The sequence below is a fragment of the Macrobrachium nipponense genome, chromosome 32, assembly GCF_015104395.2.
Source record: "Macrobrachium nipponense isolate FS-2020 chromosome 32, ASM1510439v2, whole genome shotgun sequence".
NCBI classification, from domain to species: Eukaryota; Metazoa; Arthropoda; class Malacostraca; order Decapoda; family Palaemonidae; genus Macrobrachium; species Macrobrachium nipponense.
Window position 1 is genome coordinate 19,646,301 of NC_061094.1, and position 20,394 is coordinate 19,666,694.

General features: G+C 46.7%; 1 protein-coding gene across 1 annotated transcript in view; it reads right to left on the bottom strand.

The window, feature by feature from the left end:
* Positions 1-3,301: 3,301 nt before the first annotated feature.
* Positions 3,302-20,394, bottom strand: part of LOC135207256 (exosome complex component CSL4-like) — a 118,176-nt gene continuing 101,083 nt past the window's right edge. Inside the window, exon 4 of the mRNA XM_064238910.1 lies at positions 3,302-3,616. Within this exon, the coding sequence (XP_064094980.1) occupies positions 3,380-3,616 (237 nt within the window). The 3' untranslated portion in view covers positions 3,302-3,379. The remainder of the gene's footprint in view (positions 3,617-20,394) is intronic.

Genomic DNA, 20,394 nt, shown 5'->3' on the forward strand with positions numbered 1-20,394 from the left:
TAACATAAAGGATGTATACAATCAATAAATGTAATAAATGTAAACATGGAACAGTTAAAAATACATGGCGGAGCTCTTCTACAGTCACCAAACTTAGGGTCTGGCGGTGCCGGAGCCCCTATCCGCCGGAGTGGGAAGGATGGTGACTCGGGGTGAGAGAGAGCTCGGCTCGAGAACCGACGAGATCCGAGCGCAGCCGAGCCTGGTGGCCAACCGAGGCTCGGCCGCGCAGGGAAACCCCTCAGTACCGAAGGGAGAGAGCGGTGCGAGCCGAGCCAGCATCGCGTGTCCTCCCTACTAACTCCCATATCCCCCCATGGAGGGGGGGAAGACGGGAGGGAGCTCGGATCGGTTGCCAGGGACAACGTGAACGAGCAGATCTCCCCCCCGAGGGAGGAGGAAGCATGGGGGACTGACGCTGGGTGGCTCACAGCGATCGCCTGGCCTCATCGCGGACATGGTGTGAGCCATGTGGTGAGACAGACCAAGCGGTCTGAAGTGGCCTAGGCAACCTCGAACCGTCTCAAAAGGCATGAATACAAAAACATCCTAACAAAAAAAAAACATGGGGGGAAGGAAGAAAATCGAGGATAAGAGAAAGAATAGTCCTGGAGAGGCTAGGTCGGGCCAACCGAGAAGGGAGGACGACTAGCAACTCAAAGCAGCTGGCCTATGCTGATACGTAGGAACGTAGGGCGGTGGCCAGGGTGGCTCAGAAACAAAAGAAAGGACGTATGTCCTAAGGGAGCCTGTCATAGACCTAAATACAAAGGAACATGCATGCATGAACTCTGAGCTAAGGAGCGATGTAGGCTACGAGTTCGTGAGAACTCAAGGAAACCCCTGTGTAAAGATATGTATAAAAATAATGCGTCAAAACTGCAAGGTCTTAATGATAAACATGTACTGCTAAAATATTCGAGCGCAATCGGTATAGGGGACCGAAAGAAGCACGAAATAATGAAACACATGGGAGCGAGCCGCGCAGGGCGACTCGGTAACAAAGCCGTCGGGACGCCGTCTTCATAACCGAAATAAAATGGTTAAACGGGCCCTTGCCTGGCTAAAAAGACATGAAACATTTCTAGCAGTACTTAACTTGGATGCAGCGATGGCTTGACGTTCCATGGTGAATTAAATCCAGAAAGAGAGCACAAAAACACAGATCGAGAAAAAAAACATGTGCGAACTGTGTGGTGCTAACAAAAAGGATGACCGGTAGAGGCGCTGGTGGTAGTGTTGGAGGCGCTAGTAGTAGTTGTAGCTAGGAGTGGGCCTTGCATCGGCCTCTCTCTGGTAGAGGGATTTCGAAGAGGGATGAATCTAAATGGTAAGAGACCCGTGGTAGCGGTTTCACTCGCCCCAGAAACCATACCGACACCTTTTATATAAGGTGAGCGAGCCAGAATATTCTGGCATTTCCATTTTAGCTTTTTCTCTGGTATGTTAGCATTAATTTACCTTAGAAATGTGTGCTAAAAGGACATTTCATGTAGCGACACGGGCTGAGCCCAGAAAGACTACGTATAAGCCATTTGATGTCAAATCCACATCCAGACCCAATGAAATGTAGCACATGCCAGACACCAATGACTGTCCAACACTTATTAGCTGACTGTCCAATTTGGAACCATCAAAGAAACTTATATTTTTGAAAAACGACATTAAAAGGCATTCTTGCTGAGGGTAAAGATTTTGTATTTAATAGGATCATCATGTTCCTAAGTAAAACCGGTTTCCTAAATAGTCTATTCTTTTCTTCTTTTTTTTAGGATTAATTACTGAAAACCAGCCTGAGAAGAGCCATTGTTAGGCTCAGAGGTCTGGATAAACTAATCCTTTATAATAATAATAATAATAATAATAATAATAATAATAATAATAATAATAATAATTGCCAAACATTTTAAAATCTTGAAGATGCTGATTTACACATTTTTGGTATAATAATTCAATAATTATTGTTTTAATTTATGTACCAACTAACTTACAACAGCTGATGGAGTTAAGTAATTTAATAAATTGGGGGTTTTCTTATACGACAAACATATCTCTAAACCTACAATTTTACAAGAAAAATGGCGAGTCGTCTTATTTGTAAGTTGGAACTATGATTTACTCCCCAATATTGCTGGAGTAACACCATTTGTCTTGCTCCATAACTTAAATGTAACACTGGTTCCTAAGATAAGAATAAAAGAAGCCACGGCATTCTGACAGGTACAACTAAACAAGCAGAGGAAGGCCCTCTGCGGAAGAAACAACTGTCTCCAAGGATATCCAATCCTAGGAGAAATAGGTGTTCATGGGAAATCCGATAAGACTTGCCATGTAGAAAATACTTCCAAACTTTCACCTACTCCTTAATAACCTGCCAACCAGAAAAGAAGATATAATGTGAGGTCAAGAAATATGTAGAACCCATGGACAAATAGGAGGTATAGGAAAACAGACTCCACATGCCAAAAACCAAGTTTATCCCTCGAACTGCATTGAGGCCAATCAGCAACAACAGCAGGTGCAAACTAGTTTGTTGCAATAGCAGACCCCCAGCATTGTCTGAAACAGCCAAAATTGCCCAAAAAGAAGTGCTCTCTAAAGTATTCAAAGATGACAAAAGAATTTTCAGCAACCTCTAGAATTCTAAAGTGTGCTGCAGAGCATGAGCAATCAAGGCTGGAGGATGACAGTGGATATGTCTCACTAAGAAGCACGGGGTCAAGGGGTTGGAAAATAAATTGGGAAGATTGGAGCAAATGAGATTGGAAAGGTTACAGTTAAACTGTGAAGTAGTAAATATGGATGTTGCAAGATGAGGACCAATGGAAAAGCTCAGAATATTACAGCGAGACATTATATAGATAAAGACCTTGATTGAGAATATATGCAGAAAAAGAAGTAATGGTACTAACAAAACTAATACCTACAGGTCTGCATCCTAGATAGTTATAACAGCTAGCAACACTTGTGATATATACTAGTTTGGGTTACACACCAAAAAAGAATTTTCACAACCATTTCCAGCAATTCTTGGTTGTAAAACATAAATAAAGTCAAAGATTTCTACACTAAGAAAATACTTAAAGAATTTATTTAGCATTTCATAAACATTACTAGTACTACATGATTATACTGAAGAGATTATGCTTTCTTACAAATGTTGTATGATAATTCAATGGAATTTGGTGACTAAAAAATTAAAGGTTTCCAGAAAATACAACACTAAAATTTCACAAAACCAGCAGGTTGTTAATCCTTCTCTACTAATTGTTGTAACTTGAAGGATACTTACAGTACAAACAATATCTATTCACTTTATTTTCCAATAGTATAAGAAAATCATCCAAAACTTATACATAAGACAGCAAAATACTTCATATTAAACAACAGGATTCTTTGGTGGCATGACACGTGCAACTTTTCTTCTCTCTGTTCTGCACTTACACCGCATTGTTGTCCAGGAAGTGGGCACAAGAGGATGACCATCTTCACAATAAGCAGTTACTACCCCAAACCCTGGACCTGCAGTTGAAAGTTCATAGTTTCGGATATCCCCAAGAGATAGAACAACTGCTATTATGATATCATCTGGTCTGAAGCAGTTATACATTTCCACCTAAAAAGAAAAATTAGATATAAAGGTTTTAAAATTTCCAAGATCTGAAATGACAGATTTTCTAAGACAATTTGTATTTTTCATAGCTACAAACCTGATGTCTTAACAATAGGATAATTTTCTAACACCTAGCTGGATCCGGTTAAATCACAGATGAGAAGCAAGGAATCTTGTGAGATCTGGCAACGCATGCGTATATCAGGTGAAAACTGGTCAAGGACCATGCACCCACGCCACCGCATTCAGTCTTTCCCAACCCAGGTCATTAAGAAGACAGAGGGGCAGCTAGCGGCAGGCAGTTCAACATTAAGACCTCAGGTTTGTAGCTATGAAAAATACAAATTGTCTTAGAAAATTTGTCATTTGTTCATAAGCAAACAAACCTTAGGTCTTAACAGTAGGATAGACTTATACTTGGAGGGAGGTACAAACATCCTAAACTGGCTGGGGGCGTACCACCAGTCCAGCTCCAGAAGAAATATCTACCGGAGAGGGACTGATGCCCGTGAGAAGCTAGATACATTGATATCAAACAACTCAGCCACTGGGTTACCTACAATGATATATGGGACAAATCACTGCATAGGGAACTAAAGAGAAACTTTGACTGTTCAATAACAAACCAATGCGCCAGGATTCGTTACTACTCCTTACTCCCCCTTGCTAAGGAGCGGAGTATATGCTACCAAACAGAGGGTTGGTTATTTGTATACCAAGGAACCAAACTATCAGTATGACTACCTTACTCACCTGCATCAGACCAGTCCAGCGAATGATGTGTCTATTATTCACCCCACCTGTAAGAAGAAGGAAAGGTACAAGAGAAAGAAAGAGACCAGCCGACTCACTCATTCTCTCATCCACACAATCATCTTACATAAGATACAAATATGACCCTGTTAAGGGCAATGATGAGTTACACAATCTGCTGGACCTAGGGAAAACATGTCTATAGATCTGTGGGCAACTTCTTTGAGACAGAAAGAGGTAAACGTGGACTGGCGTAACCAAGTACCAGTGCTCAGAACTCTATGAACAGCCAAATTCTTCTTGAAAGCCAGAGAGGGACCAATACCCCTAACGTCATGTGCTCTAGCCTGCACAGACATGGCGGCAGAATCAAGAGTCAAATATGTCTGTCTGATAGCTTCACGTATCCAAAGAGAGATTGTATTCTTGGACACCTCTTTCTTCGTACACCCCGTGCTAACAAAAAGCCTATGACAACCTGGCCTAAGATGTCATGTCCTTTTAAGATAGCAATGCAGAGCCCTGACAGGACATAGCAAAAGCTCTTGAGAATCACCACCCACAAAGTCATCCAGTGATGGAATGGAAAAGGAGGTGAACCTATCATCCTGCACTGAGAGATTCTGGGTCTTCACCATGAATTGTGGAACAAATTCAAAGGACACTGACCCCCAACTCCTGGTGTGCTTCACATCATAGCTCAGGTCATGTAGCTCCCCCACCCTCTTCGAAGACGCCAAGGTCAGGAGGAAAACCGTTTTGAGTGTCAAGTTCCTGTCCGACGAACAACGCAAAGGCTAATATGGAGCTTTAGTGAAACTTCTCAAGACCAAGGAAACATCCCATGTTGGGGGCTTGAGCTCTCTAGGAGAACACAACTGTTCAAACCCCTTAACTAGCAAGGAGAGTTCCCAGGATGAGATGTTGATATTTCTAAGATGTAACCCTAAACTCAGGGCCGCCCTGTAACCATTAATGGCGGAAACAGACAAACATTTCTCATCCCTGAGGAAGGTCAAAAAGTCTGCTATGTGCTGATTAGAGGTTTCAAGTAAAGAAAAACCCCCTTTACGATACCTTGGTAAACGGCAGAGGTAGACTTTCTGAGACTGCTGGACATATGCCCTGCTGTCCTCTAAGAAAAGCCTCTCGCTTGAAGGAGATACTACTTGATAGCCTCCAACCGTGAAGAGACAGGGATTTTACCGACTGGTGGAATCTTTCTACGTGTGGCTGACAAAGAAGATGCTGCCAGGGGGGAGTCTCCCTCGGCACCTCCAACAGTAGAGAGCTCTCTTTTTTAAGAGCCCTACACAAAAATGCAAAGCCAATTCCTCTGAACCATCTCTGACGGCCTTATCCATACACGCAAGAACGCTGGATAGCTCCCCCAGGCTAATTGAATCTTGACTACGAGCCTTTGTGTCTAGCAGTCCCAAGCACCAGTCCAAGAAATTGAACACTTCTATTGTCCGAAAAAGGCCTTTAAGATGGTGGTCCATTTCAGCAGGCGTCCACACTACTTTTGCTGACGAAAGGAGAGACCTCCTTGGTGCGTCGACTAGACTGGAAAAATCACCTTGCGCAGATGCGGGAGCTCTTAAACCGACATCTTCACCTGTATCGTAACAAATGCCTGCCTTGCCGCATAGTCTTGAAGGAGGCTGGGCAAAAGAAGTCTTTCCCTGCGCTTTTCTTGACTCCATCCAATCTTGAACCTTTTTGAAAGCTCTTTTAGTTGAAAGAGACTTCGTCATCTTAACAAATCCAGGAGTCTTGCTGGTTTTCGACAATGAAAATTGAGGAGGAGAGCGAGGAGCTGCGGGTTGGAATTCGTCTCCAAAAGAAACCCGAAGCAAGCGAACTAATACTTGATAATCAGAAGAAGCTGACGTAGGAGGTTGATCCTCGTCTGTTTCTTCTGAAATACTACTCAATCCTCCTTCTTCTGTAGGAGCGGCAGAGGGGCCTCCCAAAGAAGGTGGTATAAGTCCTTTCGGTCCAATCTTTGATAAAGAGCGCTGCTGTGATGTACCAGGTGCGTTCTGTACATTAGTATCCATAGGTTCAGGAATAGAAGTGCTTGTTTCCTGAACAATCTCTCGATGGGAGTCTCTACGAATGTTAGAGTGTCGGCGAACGTCCAGACAAATATCACGTTGTGAGTCCTGATGCATGTCCAACAAAGCGTCATTCATAACATCTGTACGAGAGTTCGTAAACTTGTCACACTCGGCGTCCATCCGAGCGCCACACCTGGCGTCCAGCCAAGCGTCACGCTCGACGTCCAGCCGGGCGTCACGCCTAGCGTCCAGCGAGCATCACGCTTGAAGTCCGACCGAGTGTCACGCTTAGCGCTCAGCTGAGCGCCACGCTTGGCATCCATATAAGCGTCCATATCCTGTTTCTCAGCTTGCAAATCGCCTTGTTTCGCAGCAGAAAGAACGTCAATTTTCGGATAAAGCGAGCCCCTATGAGAAGAGAGGGGAACGCTTCGAAGAGTAGGGCGAGTTTTCTTCCTCTCGATATACGAATCTTTCGGAGGAAGTTCCTCACGCTCTTTACCCAACTGCAGGTGAGATGCACGAAATCTAGAGGGCGTAGCAACTGGTGAAAGAGAAGAGCGATCCGAAGATGAGGGAGACTGCTTAGATCTTTTGATCGGCAATTTATCATCTTTTCTTCTACGACACGGTTCTACCTCTCTCTCAGCCAGCAACGAAGCAAGTTGTTGTTGCATCGAACGGATGACTCTTTTTGTTGGAGACGGTTCCTTTTCAGGTGAAAAGCTGATCCTGTGAGAAGGCGAGGGGCGAGGGGAAGCCCTATTCCTTCTCACATGGACCGACTCAGTTCTCTTCTTGGAGAGACTGGGGCGCTCAAAGGCGTCATCGTCGGATGACGTCCTGGTTCTCTTTTGTGGCGTCAATGCAGCAAAACTCTCTGGTGAAGACCGCAAAGCAGCAGAAGAGAAAGGACGTGAAGCGTCCTCCTCCCTGAGACCAAAAATGCTGGCCGTCTGTGCGACAACTTGCGTCTTTGCTCTCTTTTGCGGTGGAAAGTAGTCCACATAAAAAGGCGAAGCCCGTAAAGCAGAAGGAGCGAAAAGAAGTTCCGCGTCCTCCTCTGAGAAACTACTGACGACGGCCGCCTGTGCGACATCTGACGTCTTAGTTCTTTTCAGAGGACGCGAGTGTCTCCCAAAGCTCCAACTCCTGTGCGGGGAGGACGCCTCCGAAGACGAAAAGCACTCGCGGAGGATACACGCACGAGCGCGCTCTTTGGCAGCCTGGGGATCGTCGACAGGTTCTGCCGAAGGGACGCCAGATCGGTGGGGGTTCCCCGTAACCCTCCTTCGGCTTTCGACATGTCCGTCTCCCTGGTCCTGGGAGTTCGACAGAGGTCCAGGCCTAGAGGCATTATAGGGCCGATCTGACGCCCCCTCCACAACACTGGGGGCACTTTTTCACTGCACTTCACTTCACTAACAATGCTTTTACCCTCCAAAGCGAGCACTTTAGATTCTAGATTCCGTAATGATTCTAGAATCGTAGATAGGGCATTGACCTCCACAGATTTTTCAGGGCCCGAAGGCACAACAGATTTAGGTGTTGCACAAACTACTGAAGGAATAGTAGGAGAAACCTTACTACCCTTACTTCTACTGACTGATACACTCCTGGAGGAAGACCTCCTTATCCTATCGCGCTCCAATTTTCGCACATAGGATTCATAAGCCTTCCAACCCAAATCAGACAGACATTCACACTCCTTACAACGGTCATCTACTACACACACATGGTCTCTAAATTCGTACATACTGTGTGTGGGTCTACCAAACCTTTCGGTAGCCTCACCTTACAACCTTCCATACAACACACTCTGGTGCTAGTTGAACTAGTCCCAGACATCTTAGTTAAAGAAAAAACCAAACCAAATTCAAAATCCAATCCACTATCAGCGTATGCCTAGTCACGATCCATGTTCAATAACCAAAAGACAAACAGAATACTTAAGTAACAAGGAAGTTTCGAAAATCCTAGACGGAGGTACTGAAAACAGTTGTTATCAGCACCGGCGACAAAGAAAATCTGATAGAAAATGGGAATGGTTCCTGACTCCCGCCACCCAGCGGCGGGAATGGGTACTAACCACCTGGCCGACCACTGCATGTGCCAGGAGTTTTGAAATTCTGTCGGACTTCGGAGAAATACAGCTATATATATATCTGCTGGGTAAGTTTCATGAACAAAACCCGAAGTAATGAGGCCGCCTAAATGAGCACCCCAACCTGCGAGGGAGACGTCTGAGGAGGAGAACACACAGGAACACCCTTCAAGAGTCTCCGGTTGTCCTACCGCCAACGAAGGTCTTCTCTCATTTCTAGGGACAGAGGAACCCTTATTAGGGGTGAGTCCCCCACCCAGACTAGATTTCCCTCAGTATCCATTGCAGAGACTGAAGTTGCCCATGAGGGACCAGCTTCTCCAGAGAAGACCAAATTCCCAGAAGAACCTGCCCCTGAGCTGACTGATTTGGTTGCAATAAGAAGTCGCTCGCCACCACTCGCAATTTCTCCAAGCTCTGATCCGACAGGAAAACTCTTGAGACTGCCATATCGATGACCATACCCATAGAGAGAATCCTTTGACTGGGTACGAGGTTTGACTTCTCTTGGTTTACCATGATGCCGAGTTCCAGACAAAACCGAAGCAGTCGATCTCTGTCCTGCAGCAGCTTCTCTCTGGAACCTGCCAAGACCAACCAATCGTTGAGGTACCTCAGCAAACAGATCCCCTGAGCATGTGCCCAACTTGAGACGAGAGAGAAGACCTTGTGAACACCTGAGGGTCTGTGGTCAACCGGAAGAACAGGACTTTGAACTTGAAAGACCTTGTCTCCGAGAGAGAAGTAAAGAAACTTCCTGGACGACAGATGAATAGGGATCTGGAAATATGCGTCCTTTAAATCTACTCACAGCATGAAGTTGCTTTCCCTCACAGCTGCCAACACCGATCACGGGGTCTCCATCTTGAACTTCGTCTTCCTGATGAAATGATTCAAGGTGGATAAGTCGATCACAGGTCTCCATCCCCGACGTCTTGGGCACCACTTCCTCTATTGCATCTTGGTCCATCATCTTCTGCACTTCCTCCTGGAGAGCCAAGAACTTTGGAGAATCTGGGGGATACACCCATCTGAGCAGAGGTTTGTCTGAGAGTGGGGGAGAGAAGTCCATTGGTAGTAGATACCACACCTGAAGGACATCTACTACCCACTTCTCCACCCCATAACTCTGCCACTTGGCCCACTGGCCTGCCAGGCACCCTCCCACACATGGCAAAGGAGAGGGAGAGGCCCCCACCGTATCAATAACCCCCCTTATTTCTGCACCTGGAACCCCTTCTTGACCTGTAAGAGCCGGATTGAAAGGGATGTTAGTTCTCTGACCTAGACTGGGACGAATGGGAAGACCCTGCTGAAACTGAACTCCTAGACAGCCTACCAGGCGACGATCTCCATGATTGCTGCTGAGCAAGGATAGGAGGAGGGGCGGGATGTCTCCGAGAACGAGACTCCAACTTTGACACAGCCTGGTGCACTCAGCTGTCCTTCGTGTCACCCGGCATCGGTCTATCAAGTCCTCCAGGTCAGTCCGAGGGAACATGAACTGAGATTCTAAAAGGTCCCCATTCCTTAGCACTAACAAAGACTCAGGGTCAACCGATCTTGCTATCCTGGACAAAGCCATGTCTCTTCTGAGTAGAGGATTAGCCCAAAAATTGACGTTGAGGTGTGCGAGATACAAGAACGCCTTGCCCCCAGACTGCAACAAACTGGCAAGAGAAAAAGCCCTCACCAACCCCTCTGGAGACCTGTCAGACGCTATCTTGGCAATGACAGTCAACCAGAAGTCCAACCATGACAGAGTTTGTAACATGGAGGCTGCCGTAGACTCCAAAGCTGAGGCATCCCGCGGAGACAAGGAAGGCACCACCAACCTCACCTGCTCCAAAGTCGACCCTGGCTTCAGACGAATGACGTCCAGGTTAAGATGACAAGACAACAAGGAGGCAGAGTTCGTAGCATAATACTTCCTATGCCTCTGAGTGGAGGGGGAAGCAACTTGGAAGAAGCCCTTGACCGAAGAGACCCATCCCGATCTGACACAGAGGTGTTCACCTTATGCAAGACCGACCAGACATGCCCCAATAAGGGAAGCTGAAACGACAACTTGGGATCTTGCATAGCCCCCAGCAAGGCTTCCAAGCAAGGAGTGAAAGACGACTGAGCCCAAGTCCTACTCTCCAAATTGTTGAACCCAAAAATGAGATCAACAACTTCAGTAAAGGAAGACAAAAACTCATGCGTGTCTCCTTCCTCCTGCTCCGGCAATGGAGACCGACGACGAAAAGATGATGCAGGCTTATCCAACACGCCTTCCTCGCGCAGACCAACAGAAGAGCCAGCAGCCAAGCACCAACACCTGCGATGGACCAACCACAACACTAGGAACATTATTACACACACTCCCAATAGATGACTTGCATTCGTGGCCACGTACGCGTCTGTGGGGAGCGGACGCATGTAAGTGTGAAGAAGCATCTTGAACACTTGACAAAGAACGAGAATTCTTTGGAGTTGAACCCCGGACAGTATCAAGGGGAGGGGAAGACGAACACTCCAGCTGCACTACTTCCGCATTCACAACCTTCGATCTCTTTACAGGCACCTTGAGATCCTTATGGCGACGAATAGGCCCTGGTGATGAAGAAGCAGAAGAATCAGCAACATGCGCACAAATGTGCGTCTTTCCCCACCAATACTCAAAACAGAATAAGGGAGGAACTGAAAAGGTTCCACAACCCATTATTTCCAGACATCAGCTGGAGCATATAATGAGCCTGTTAGAGGTCACATCTGTGGTACACCTAATCCTCAGTTTGCAACTAAAAAATTTTAATAAATTCTAATTATTGCATGCACAAAAAAAAGATTCACAATCTAATTTTTTTTATTCATGTGTTGTAATACATTCCTTATGTGAACACATGAAGAGTTGAAAAATCCTAAAAATTCAAATTACTTTCTGGGCTCAGCCCGTGTCGCTCCGTGAAATGTATCCTTGATCCTCATTTCTAAGGCATAAATATTGTTATATATACCAGAGAAAAAAAAGAGAAACAATAGTGCCAGAATATTCTGGCTCGCTCACCTTTTAATAAAGGTGTCGGTATAGGAAAAGAGCGAGTGGAAACCACTACCAGAGGTCCCTTGCCAATTAGCTTCCTTCTTCGCCAAAATCCCCCCGTCTACAGAGAAGCCGATTGTTTTTGTTTTGTTTGTTTGTATGGTGCTTTTACGTTGCATGGAACCAGTGGTTATTCAGCAACCACACAGAGGAGCCAAACCAAAGCCCCGCTACCCGCTACTACTACAGTGAGTGTCTCTGGCGTCATTCCTTTCGATAGCATCGTTAGTGTCACACACATTTTTGTTCTGTGCTGTGCTTTTCATTCTCGTTTGGAATTTTTCCTAATCCAAGATGGCTCAAGCTTCTGCATCCAAATTAAGTACTGCTTTTAAGGTTTTAGATCTCAATTATGAAGATCTCCATCGCTTTTTTGAGTCTTAGAAGTGAGGTAGAGGGAGCATCATTGTTCCCACCCCGCCTTCTCCCGACTCGTCAACCGCATGGCGGTTTCACATGCTCCATTTGGTCCCCTATACCATCTGGGCATCCGATGTTTAGCAGTATTTTTCCTTATCTATATAATTCATTCATATTTAATCCAGTTAGCTTGGTTTTATACAGAGGTACCTCAAGATACGAAAGGCTCAACTTACGAAAAACTTGAGATACAAAAGCCAATGCGAAAAATTTAACAGCTCTACATACAAAAAGTTTTCAAGATACGAAAGGTTTCTGAAAGTCTGAGATTCGCCCGGATAACAATTTTGAAACTCGCGCTGCCATCTTAGTACTAGTAGACTCGCCACCATCCTCCTGCTCTCCCATTGGTTCCTGATGCTAGTCACCACCATGAGATCCTTCTCTCCTATTGGACAGCATCCCTCCCATCATGCATCTTATACGTACGTGGTGGCACACCTATCTCGGCCTCTTCGTACCAACATCTTTATCGTACGCACACGGCATTCGTTCGGTCCAACGATTTCATTTAGTAACGTAAATTCGTTAGTGATTTCGTTGCAATACTATTATCGTGTTGTGTGAAAACTTTATTGTGTAACTTATACGTAAATTACGTACAAGACAACGTAGTCATGGGTCCCAAGAAAGCTGAAATTCACGGAAAGAAGCGCATGCTCTCTTTGGAGACAAAGCTGGAGATTATCAAGAAGTACGAAGTTGGTATGCGATTGAGTGTGATCGCAAAGGAATACGTACGGCCGTAACCCGTCGACAATAGGCACCATCACTATTTTGTCCAGCAAGAGGACCCAAGTGCACGACAAGATGGAACGGCTGCTCCTCGTCTGGATAAAAGACAAACAAATCGCTGGCGATACGATAACCGAGACAGCAATCGCCCACAAGGCCAGCGCTATTTTTGGCGATTTGATTGCGCAGGCGGAAGACGACGGAGGGGAAGGGACTTCAACGCAAACCCCAGAGTTCAAGGCTTCGCATGGCTGGTTTGAGAAATTCCGTAAACAGATTGGTATCCATTCGGTGGTGCGTCATGGGGAGGCTGCCAGCTCGGACACGAAAGCGGCCGAAGCATTTAAGAAAACTTTCGACGAGATGATGACCAAGGAAGGCTACAGTTCTCAGCAGGTTTTCAACTGTGATGAGACTGGCCTTTTTTGGAAAAAAATGCCTCGTCGGACGTACATCAAGGAGGAAGAGAAGAAGCTACCCGGGCATAAGACTATGAAAGACAGGCTTACGCTCGCACTTTGTTCAAATGCCAGTGGGGATTGCAAGGTGAAGCCCCTACTGGTGTATCACTCCGAGACTCCTCGAGCCTTCAAGGCCCACAAAGTGTTGAAGGAGAAGCTTCCAGTGATGTGGAGGGCTAATGCAAAAGCCTGGGTAACAAGGGTTTTGTTCACCGAGTGGGTAAATCTGTGTTTCGGCCCGACAGTGAAGAAATTTTTGGAAGAGAAGCGCCTCCCCCTGAAATGTCTGCTGGTGTTGGACAATGCCCCTCCCCACCCTCCTGGCCTCGAGGAAGATATCCTAGCGGAGTATTCCTTCATTAAGATTCTTTTTCTTCCGCCCAACACCACCCCTCTCCTCCAACCCATGGACCAACAAGTGATAGCGAACTTTAAGAAGCTGTACACGAAACATCTTTTCAAGAGATATTTCGACATCACCGATACCACAAACCTCACTTTGCGTCAATTTTGGAAGGAGCATTTCGACATCGTCATTTGTATCCGACTCATCGACCAAGCTTGGTAGGAGGTTTCGAGGCGAACCTTGAATTCCTCGTGGAGGAAACTCTGGCCTGATGCCGTATCCGCCCGAGACTTCGAGGGATTCGACGTGGGCAAAGCTGGGGTGCTGCAGAGTCCGAAACAGTTGGCGATCCTGAAACTGTTTTGGAACCAGATCTTGACGAGATCGTTGCACTCGGCAAGTCCATGGGGCTGGTCGTCGATGAGGACGACATCAACGACCTTCTCGAGGAGCACCAAGAGGAGCTTACGACGGATGACCTGAAGGAGTTGGAGGCCATGCAACATAACATCGTTCAAGAGGAGTTCTCTAGCAGCGGCGAGGAGGAGGACAACAACCCTATGACAATGGCAGAAATTAAGGATGTTCTAGCCGCTTTTCATAAAGTGCAATCGTTTATAAAAAAAAAGACACCCCGCACAGGCTCACACAGGTCGTATGCTTGCGCAGTTCGATGACGTTTGTCCGAGTCGTTTTAGGAACATTGTGAAAAGTAGGCAGAAGCAACCTTCCTTGGATCGTTATTTTTTAAAGAGGCCTTCAGCATTAGCAGGAGTAAGCAAAAAGGAAGAACCAAGTGATAAACAGAACGTTGAAAGTGGTGATGAAGTTAAAAAAAAAAAAAAAAGTTAAAAAATATTTACATTTTTAGTTTTTTGTAAAGTTAAGTGTTACAGTTTTGTTAATGTGTTTCATAAATTTTAGTTTTACAGTTTTCCTTAAATTTTTTATATTTTCGTAAAGTTAAGTGTACATACGTAAGTACGTACGTACGTTATCTGCTGTTTGTCCTCCCCCTCCTCTGCCGCCACTTTCGGAGATAGCCTCACTCGAAAGGTAAGCTTCCACATTTTACGTACAGTATATTTCTTGTTACCATGTACACTAATATACACTTTATTTACAGGTTATATTTTGCATTTTTTTTTTAATTTAGGTATTGAATGATCCAAATTGTTGTAGTATTTCATTATTTAGAGGTCAATTTAGCTTTATTATGAAATTTACTGGGGTGTTTTTGGAGGGCTTGGAACGGATTAGCCATTTTACATGTAAAATGTGGTCCAAGATACGAAAACCTCATGATACGAAAGGCGCCTCGGAACGGATTAATTTCATATCTCGAGGTACTACTGTGCATCCTAGCCCTTCACGGGGGTTGTATCACTCCGACCACATGTTTCGGATCTTAGCCTAGCCTAGTCAGATCTCGATTCTCTGTTGGTAGGAGTTATGTTCCTCATACCTCACGTTGGGACCTTGTTCCTTCGTATTTGTCCTCCCGCTCCCTAGTCGCCTGCCCCCGATCCTTTCGGTGCGGCATACTGACTAGCCGCGTGAATGCCAAAGCTAACACACCCAAATCGTCAGATTTGCGATTAGCCTAGCCATTCCAGGACATATCTTTCTCTCATCCTTTTTGTTACTTCATCTTTCCACCCCCGTATTAGGCTAGTCAGCTATCTCATTATTATTATTATATTGACATTATTGGTGTTGCTATGTTTCGAGGCTTTGGGTTGGCCTATAGGCATCCCCTCGATCGACTGGTCTTTCACACCGCGTGTCTGTTCACCCGGCTGAGAAGGTTTCCAGTTGATCGCGTACGAGCCACTCTGTTACCGACCTCCCACATCCCTTCCCCTCTCCCCCCCACCTACCCGCTCACCCACCTCGGTGGGGTGATGACTCGCTCGCTACTCAGCTAGCCTATCTGAGTCTACATAGGTGAGGAGGGGAGTGTCCTTGGGGAGGGAGGGGGGGACACTCGGTGCTCAGGCGTTCCGTACCCAGCCGCCTTACTACAGGGTTTAGGCACTTGTCCCTCCCCCTCCCTCCACCACCAAGGTGGGCCTCTAGGCATGGGAGGCCAGGACTCCCTCCCTTCCACCCTGCGTATAACTAATTCCCTCCACCCCCCCTGTCACGTCTGTAACCCTTCCACCCGCTCCGGCGGTCTCAGACCCCGGCCGACGTCGGCCCTGACCTTGAGAATGGGATTTTTCAGACTTAAAGGCTCCGGCCTTATCATGGAGCTCTATATTTAGTTATACAGGCGGTCCCCGGCTTACGACAGCTCCGGCTTACGACGTTCCGAGGTTATGACGCTTTTTCTTAAATATTCAATGGAAAATCCGTCCTGGGTTACGACGCTTGTTCCGAGGTTACGACGCTGACGCTTCCGACGCTCCGAGTTAACAACGCTTTTAAAAAACGCATGCTATGATAAAAATCCTTTATAGTTTAGCACAGTATATAATAAAAATGTTATTGTTATAATACAATTAAGTTTGTTCATACTTACCTGGCAGATATATATATAGCTGTATTCTCCGAAGTCCGACAGAATTTCAAAACTCGCGGCACACGCAGTGGGCGGCCAGGTGGTAGTACCCATTCCCGCCGCTGGGAGGCGGATATCAGGAACCATTCCCATTTTCTATTCATATTTTCTCAGTGCCACTGTCTCCTGAGGGGAGGTGGGTGGGCACTTAATTATATATATCTGCCAGGTAAGTATGAACAAACTTAATTGTATTATAACAATAACATTTTGTTCATGCAACTTACCTGACAGATATATATATAGCTGAATCCCACCTTCGGATGGTGGGAAGAGACAGAATAGGATTTGTAGGAAACTTAAATTAAGTAGATGATGTACACCTTGGTTCCTCACCTGTTAGCAAAGTAGACTCTGTGATTACTGTCACTTAAGCCTGCTTGTGCTTAATCAGAGTTGCCAGCCAGGTGGAGACCTGTAATGCTGGTGCGCTCTGGATGCTCTGTCAACGGGGACGTGACCTCAATGTGACAAGAACATTGAGCCATACATATGAGAGCAACGAAGCAACTGACCACCACCTGACCAACTATCCAAGACCCCCTGAACACTAAACTAAGAGATGGGAGGTCTTCACCAAAGACTCACCACAACCAAAAAACACAACAACTAAAAACTAACCTAAACCTAACTAAGGGATAGGGAGAGAGCTACCTTCAGCCCCCAAGACTGTGTCTGCAGAAACGTATGGCCCAAGAGAACAACAGTCCTCGTATATCGTTCTCACATCTCTCAAGTAGTGTGAGGCGAATACTGAGTTGCTCCTACAAAAGGTGGCGTCAAGGATGTCCTTGATCGACATGTTCCTTTGGAAGGCAAGCGAGGTTGCGACAGCTCTGACCTCGTGAGCTTTCACTCGCAAGAGGCTCAAATCGGTCTTCTGGTAAGACGAATGAGCCCCTTTAATCACGTCCCTCAGAAAGAACGCCAAAGCATTCTTGGATAATGGTATATCGGGTCGTTTAACCGAACACCACAGATTATCTGAGGGACCTCGTACCTCCTTTGTCTTGTGAACATAAAACTTTAGAGCCCTGACAGGGCACAGGGCTCTCTCAGGTTCTTGGCCCACAAGGCTTGTCATACCCTTAATTTCAAAGCTCCTCGGCCAAGGGTTAGACGGGTTTTCATTTTTTGCTAAGAAAGTGGGACTCAAAGAGCAGACAGCATTGTCACCTTTGAAGCCCACCTGCTTACTAATGGCTTGAATTTCGCTAACTCTCTTCGCCGTCGCCAGAGCAGTTAGGAAAAGAGCCTTCTTCGTCAAGTTCCTAAGAGACGCTGCATGGAGAGGCTCGAAAGGACTCGACATCAACAGTCTAAGGACTAAATCTAAGTTCCAAGAAGGAGGCCTAGCCTGAGGTATCTTGGTAGTCTCGAACGATCTCAAGAGATCGTGAAGATCTCTGTTGTCAGTAAGGTCTAGGCCTCTGTGTCGGAAGACTGCTGACAGCATACTCTTATATCCCTTGATGGTCGGGACTGCCAGCTTCTGCACATTCCTTAAAAATAGCAGGAAATCGGCTATCTGGCTCACAGAGGTAGTGGAAGAGGAAATTCCCTCCTTTCTACACCATGCCCTGAAGGAAGCCCACTTCGACTGGTAAACAGCTCTCGAGGAAGTCCTCCTTGCGTTGGCGATCGCTTTCGCAGCTGCTTTAGAAAAACCTCTCGCTCTGGCCAACTTTTCGATAGTCTGAACGCAGTCAGACCCAGAGCGGAGAGGTTTCGGTGATATCTTGCGAAGTGGGGCTGTCTGAGTAGATCTTTCCTCCAGGGCAACGTCCTCGGAAAGTCTATGAGGAAGGACATTACCTCTGTGAACCATTCCTTCGCGGGCCACATCGGGGCGATCAGGGTCAACCTCGTCCCCTCCGATACCGCGAACTTCCTTTCGACTTCCCCCATGATCTTGAATGGCGGGAAGGCATACAGGTCCAGGTTCGTCCAGTCCCAGAGCAGAGCGTCTATAGCGACTGCTCCCGGATCCAACACAGGGGAGCAATAAAGAGGCAACCTCTTCGTCCTCGACGTCGCAAATAGGTCGACTAAAGGACGTCCCCACAGTCTCCATAGTTCTCGACAGACGTCCTGGTGCAGCGTCCATTCTGTCGGCAGGATCTGATCCTGTCGGCTGAGAAGGTCTGCTCTGACGTTCTGGACTCCTGCGATAAATCTCGTCAGGATCCTGATTCGCCTCGCATCTGCCCACAGCAGAATCTCCCTCGCTAAGTAAAATAGAGGACGGGAGTGTGTACCTCCCTGATTCTTTAGGTACGCAAGGGCCGTGGTGTTGTCCGAGTTGACTTGGACAACTTTTTCTGCAACCTTTTGCTGGAAGAACTGTAGCGCCAGGAAAACCGCCGCTAGTTCCTTCACATTGATGTGCCAGGACACCTGTTCCCCCCTCCAGGCGCCTGACACTTCTTCCCCTCCTAGTGTTGCTCCCCATCCCGACACCGAGGCGTCGGAAAACAACACTAGGTCGGGGCTCAGAAGCTTTAGGGACAACCCCTCTCGAAACTTCCGAGGATCTAACCACCATCTTAGATGGTTTTTCACCGATTTGGTGATCATAAAGGTCGCATCCAGATCCTCTTTGACTCTCCATTCTTCTGCCAAGAAAAACTGGAGAGGCCTGAGGTGTAGTCTTCCCAGGGAAACAAACTTTTCCAGCGAGGAAATGGTCCCCAGCAGACTCATCCACTCCATCGCCGAGCAAGTTTCCTTCCCCAGGAAGGCCGAAACTCTCTCTAAGCCTTGCAGCTGTCGTTCCTGGGACGGAAACGCTCGAAAAGCCACTGAATCCATCTGAATCCCCAGATACACGATGGACTGTGTTGGGGTCAGATGCGACTTTTCGAGGTTGACCAGAAGTCCCAGGGACCTCGCCAAGGCTAACGTGAAGTGAAGGTCCTTCAGACACCTCTCTTCTGACGATGCTCTGATAAGCCAATCGTCGAGATACAGGGACACTCTTGTCCCTGCAGAATGTAACCATCTCGCTACGTTCTTCATGAGCATGGTAAATACCATCGGAGCCGTGCTTAATCCGAAACAAAGGGCTCGGAATTGCCAAACTTTGTCCTTTAACACAAACCTCAGAAACTTTCTTGAAAGAGGGTGGATAGGAACGTGAAAGTATGCGTCCTGTAGGTCCAAGGACACCATCCAGTCGCCCGGTCTCAAGGCTCCTAGAACCGACTGAGGCGTTTCCATCTTGAATTTTTTCTTTTCTATGAAAAGATTCAGCCTGCTTACGTCCAAGACTGGACGCCACCCCGACGACTGCTTTGGTACCAGGAAAAGTCTGTTGTAATATCCTGGTGACCCCAGGTCTAAGACCTGTTCCACCGCTCTTTTCTTGATCATTTGATCTAAAAGATCGAAAAGAATCTGACGTTTCTCCCCTTGATATGACGGGGAAAGATCTCTGGGAGTTGTGGATAGAGGAGGAGGGTCCAAAAAGGGGATCTTGTACCCCTGTTCCACTATCTTGAGGGACCACGCATCTGTATCTCTCTCTCTCCACGCCCCCGCAAAGAAGTTTAGCCTGGCTCCGACCGGCATCTGAAGGACTTGATTTTCACTTAGAGGATTTAGGCTTGAAGGAAGCTCTTCCTCTTGAAAGCCCTCTCCCTCGAGGAGCAGCTCTCGAGGGAGGAGCGCCACGAAAGGGTTTAACCTTCCTAGGGTGGTCGTCCAAAGACGACATAGTAGGGACTGAGGGTGACGTCTTCGAAAGACTGGGCCAAGAGGTCCTGGGTAGCCTTCTCCTGTAGGCTCACTGCCAGGTCCTTTACCATAGCCTGGGGGAAGAGATGGCTCGAAAGAGGCGCAAAGAGAAGCTCCGCTTTCTGCGTTGTAGAAACAGACCTAGCCGTAAAGTTGCAGAAAAGCACTCTCTTCTTGAGAAAAGCAGTGCCGAAATGAGACACTAACTCTTCCGAACCATCCCTGACGGCCTTGTCCATGCAGGATAACACATTGGACAGCTCCCCCAGACTTAACGAGTCAGGACTCCTAGATTGAAGATCCAGGACTCCCAAGCACCAGTCTAGAAAGACCTCAAGAGTCCTTAACAGTCCTTTCATGTGATGATCAATCTCCGTTGGCGTCCACAAAATCTTAGCAGTCGATAAAAGGGACCTCTTCTGAGCATCGACCAGACTAGCAAAGTCCCCTTGGGAAGACGACGGGATCTTAACTCCTACTTCTCCTTTGGTCTCATACCAGATGCCGCCTTTCCCA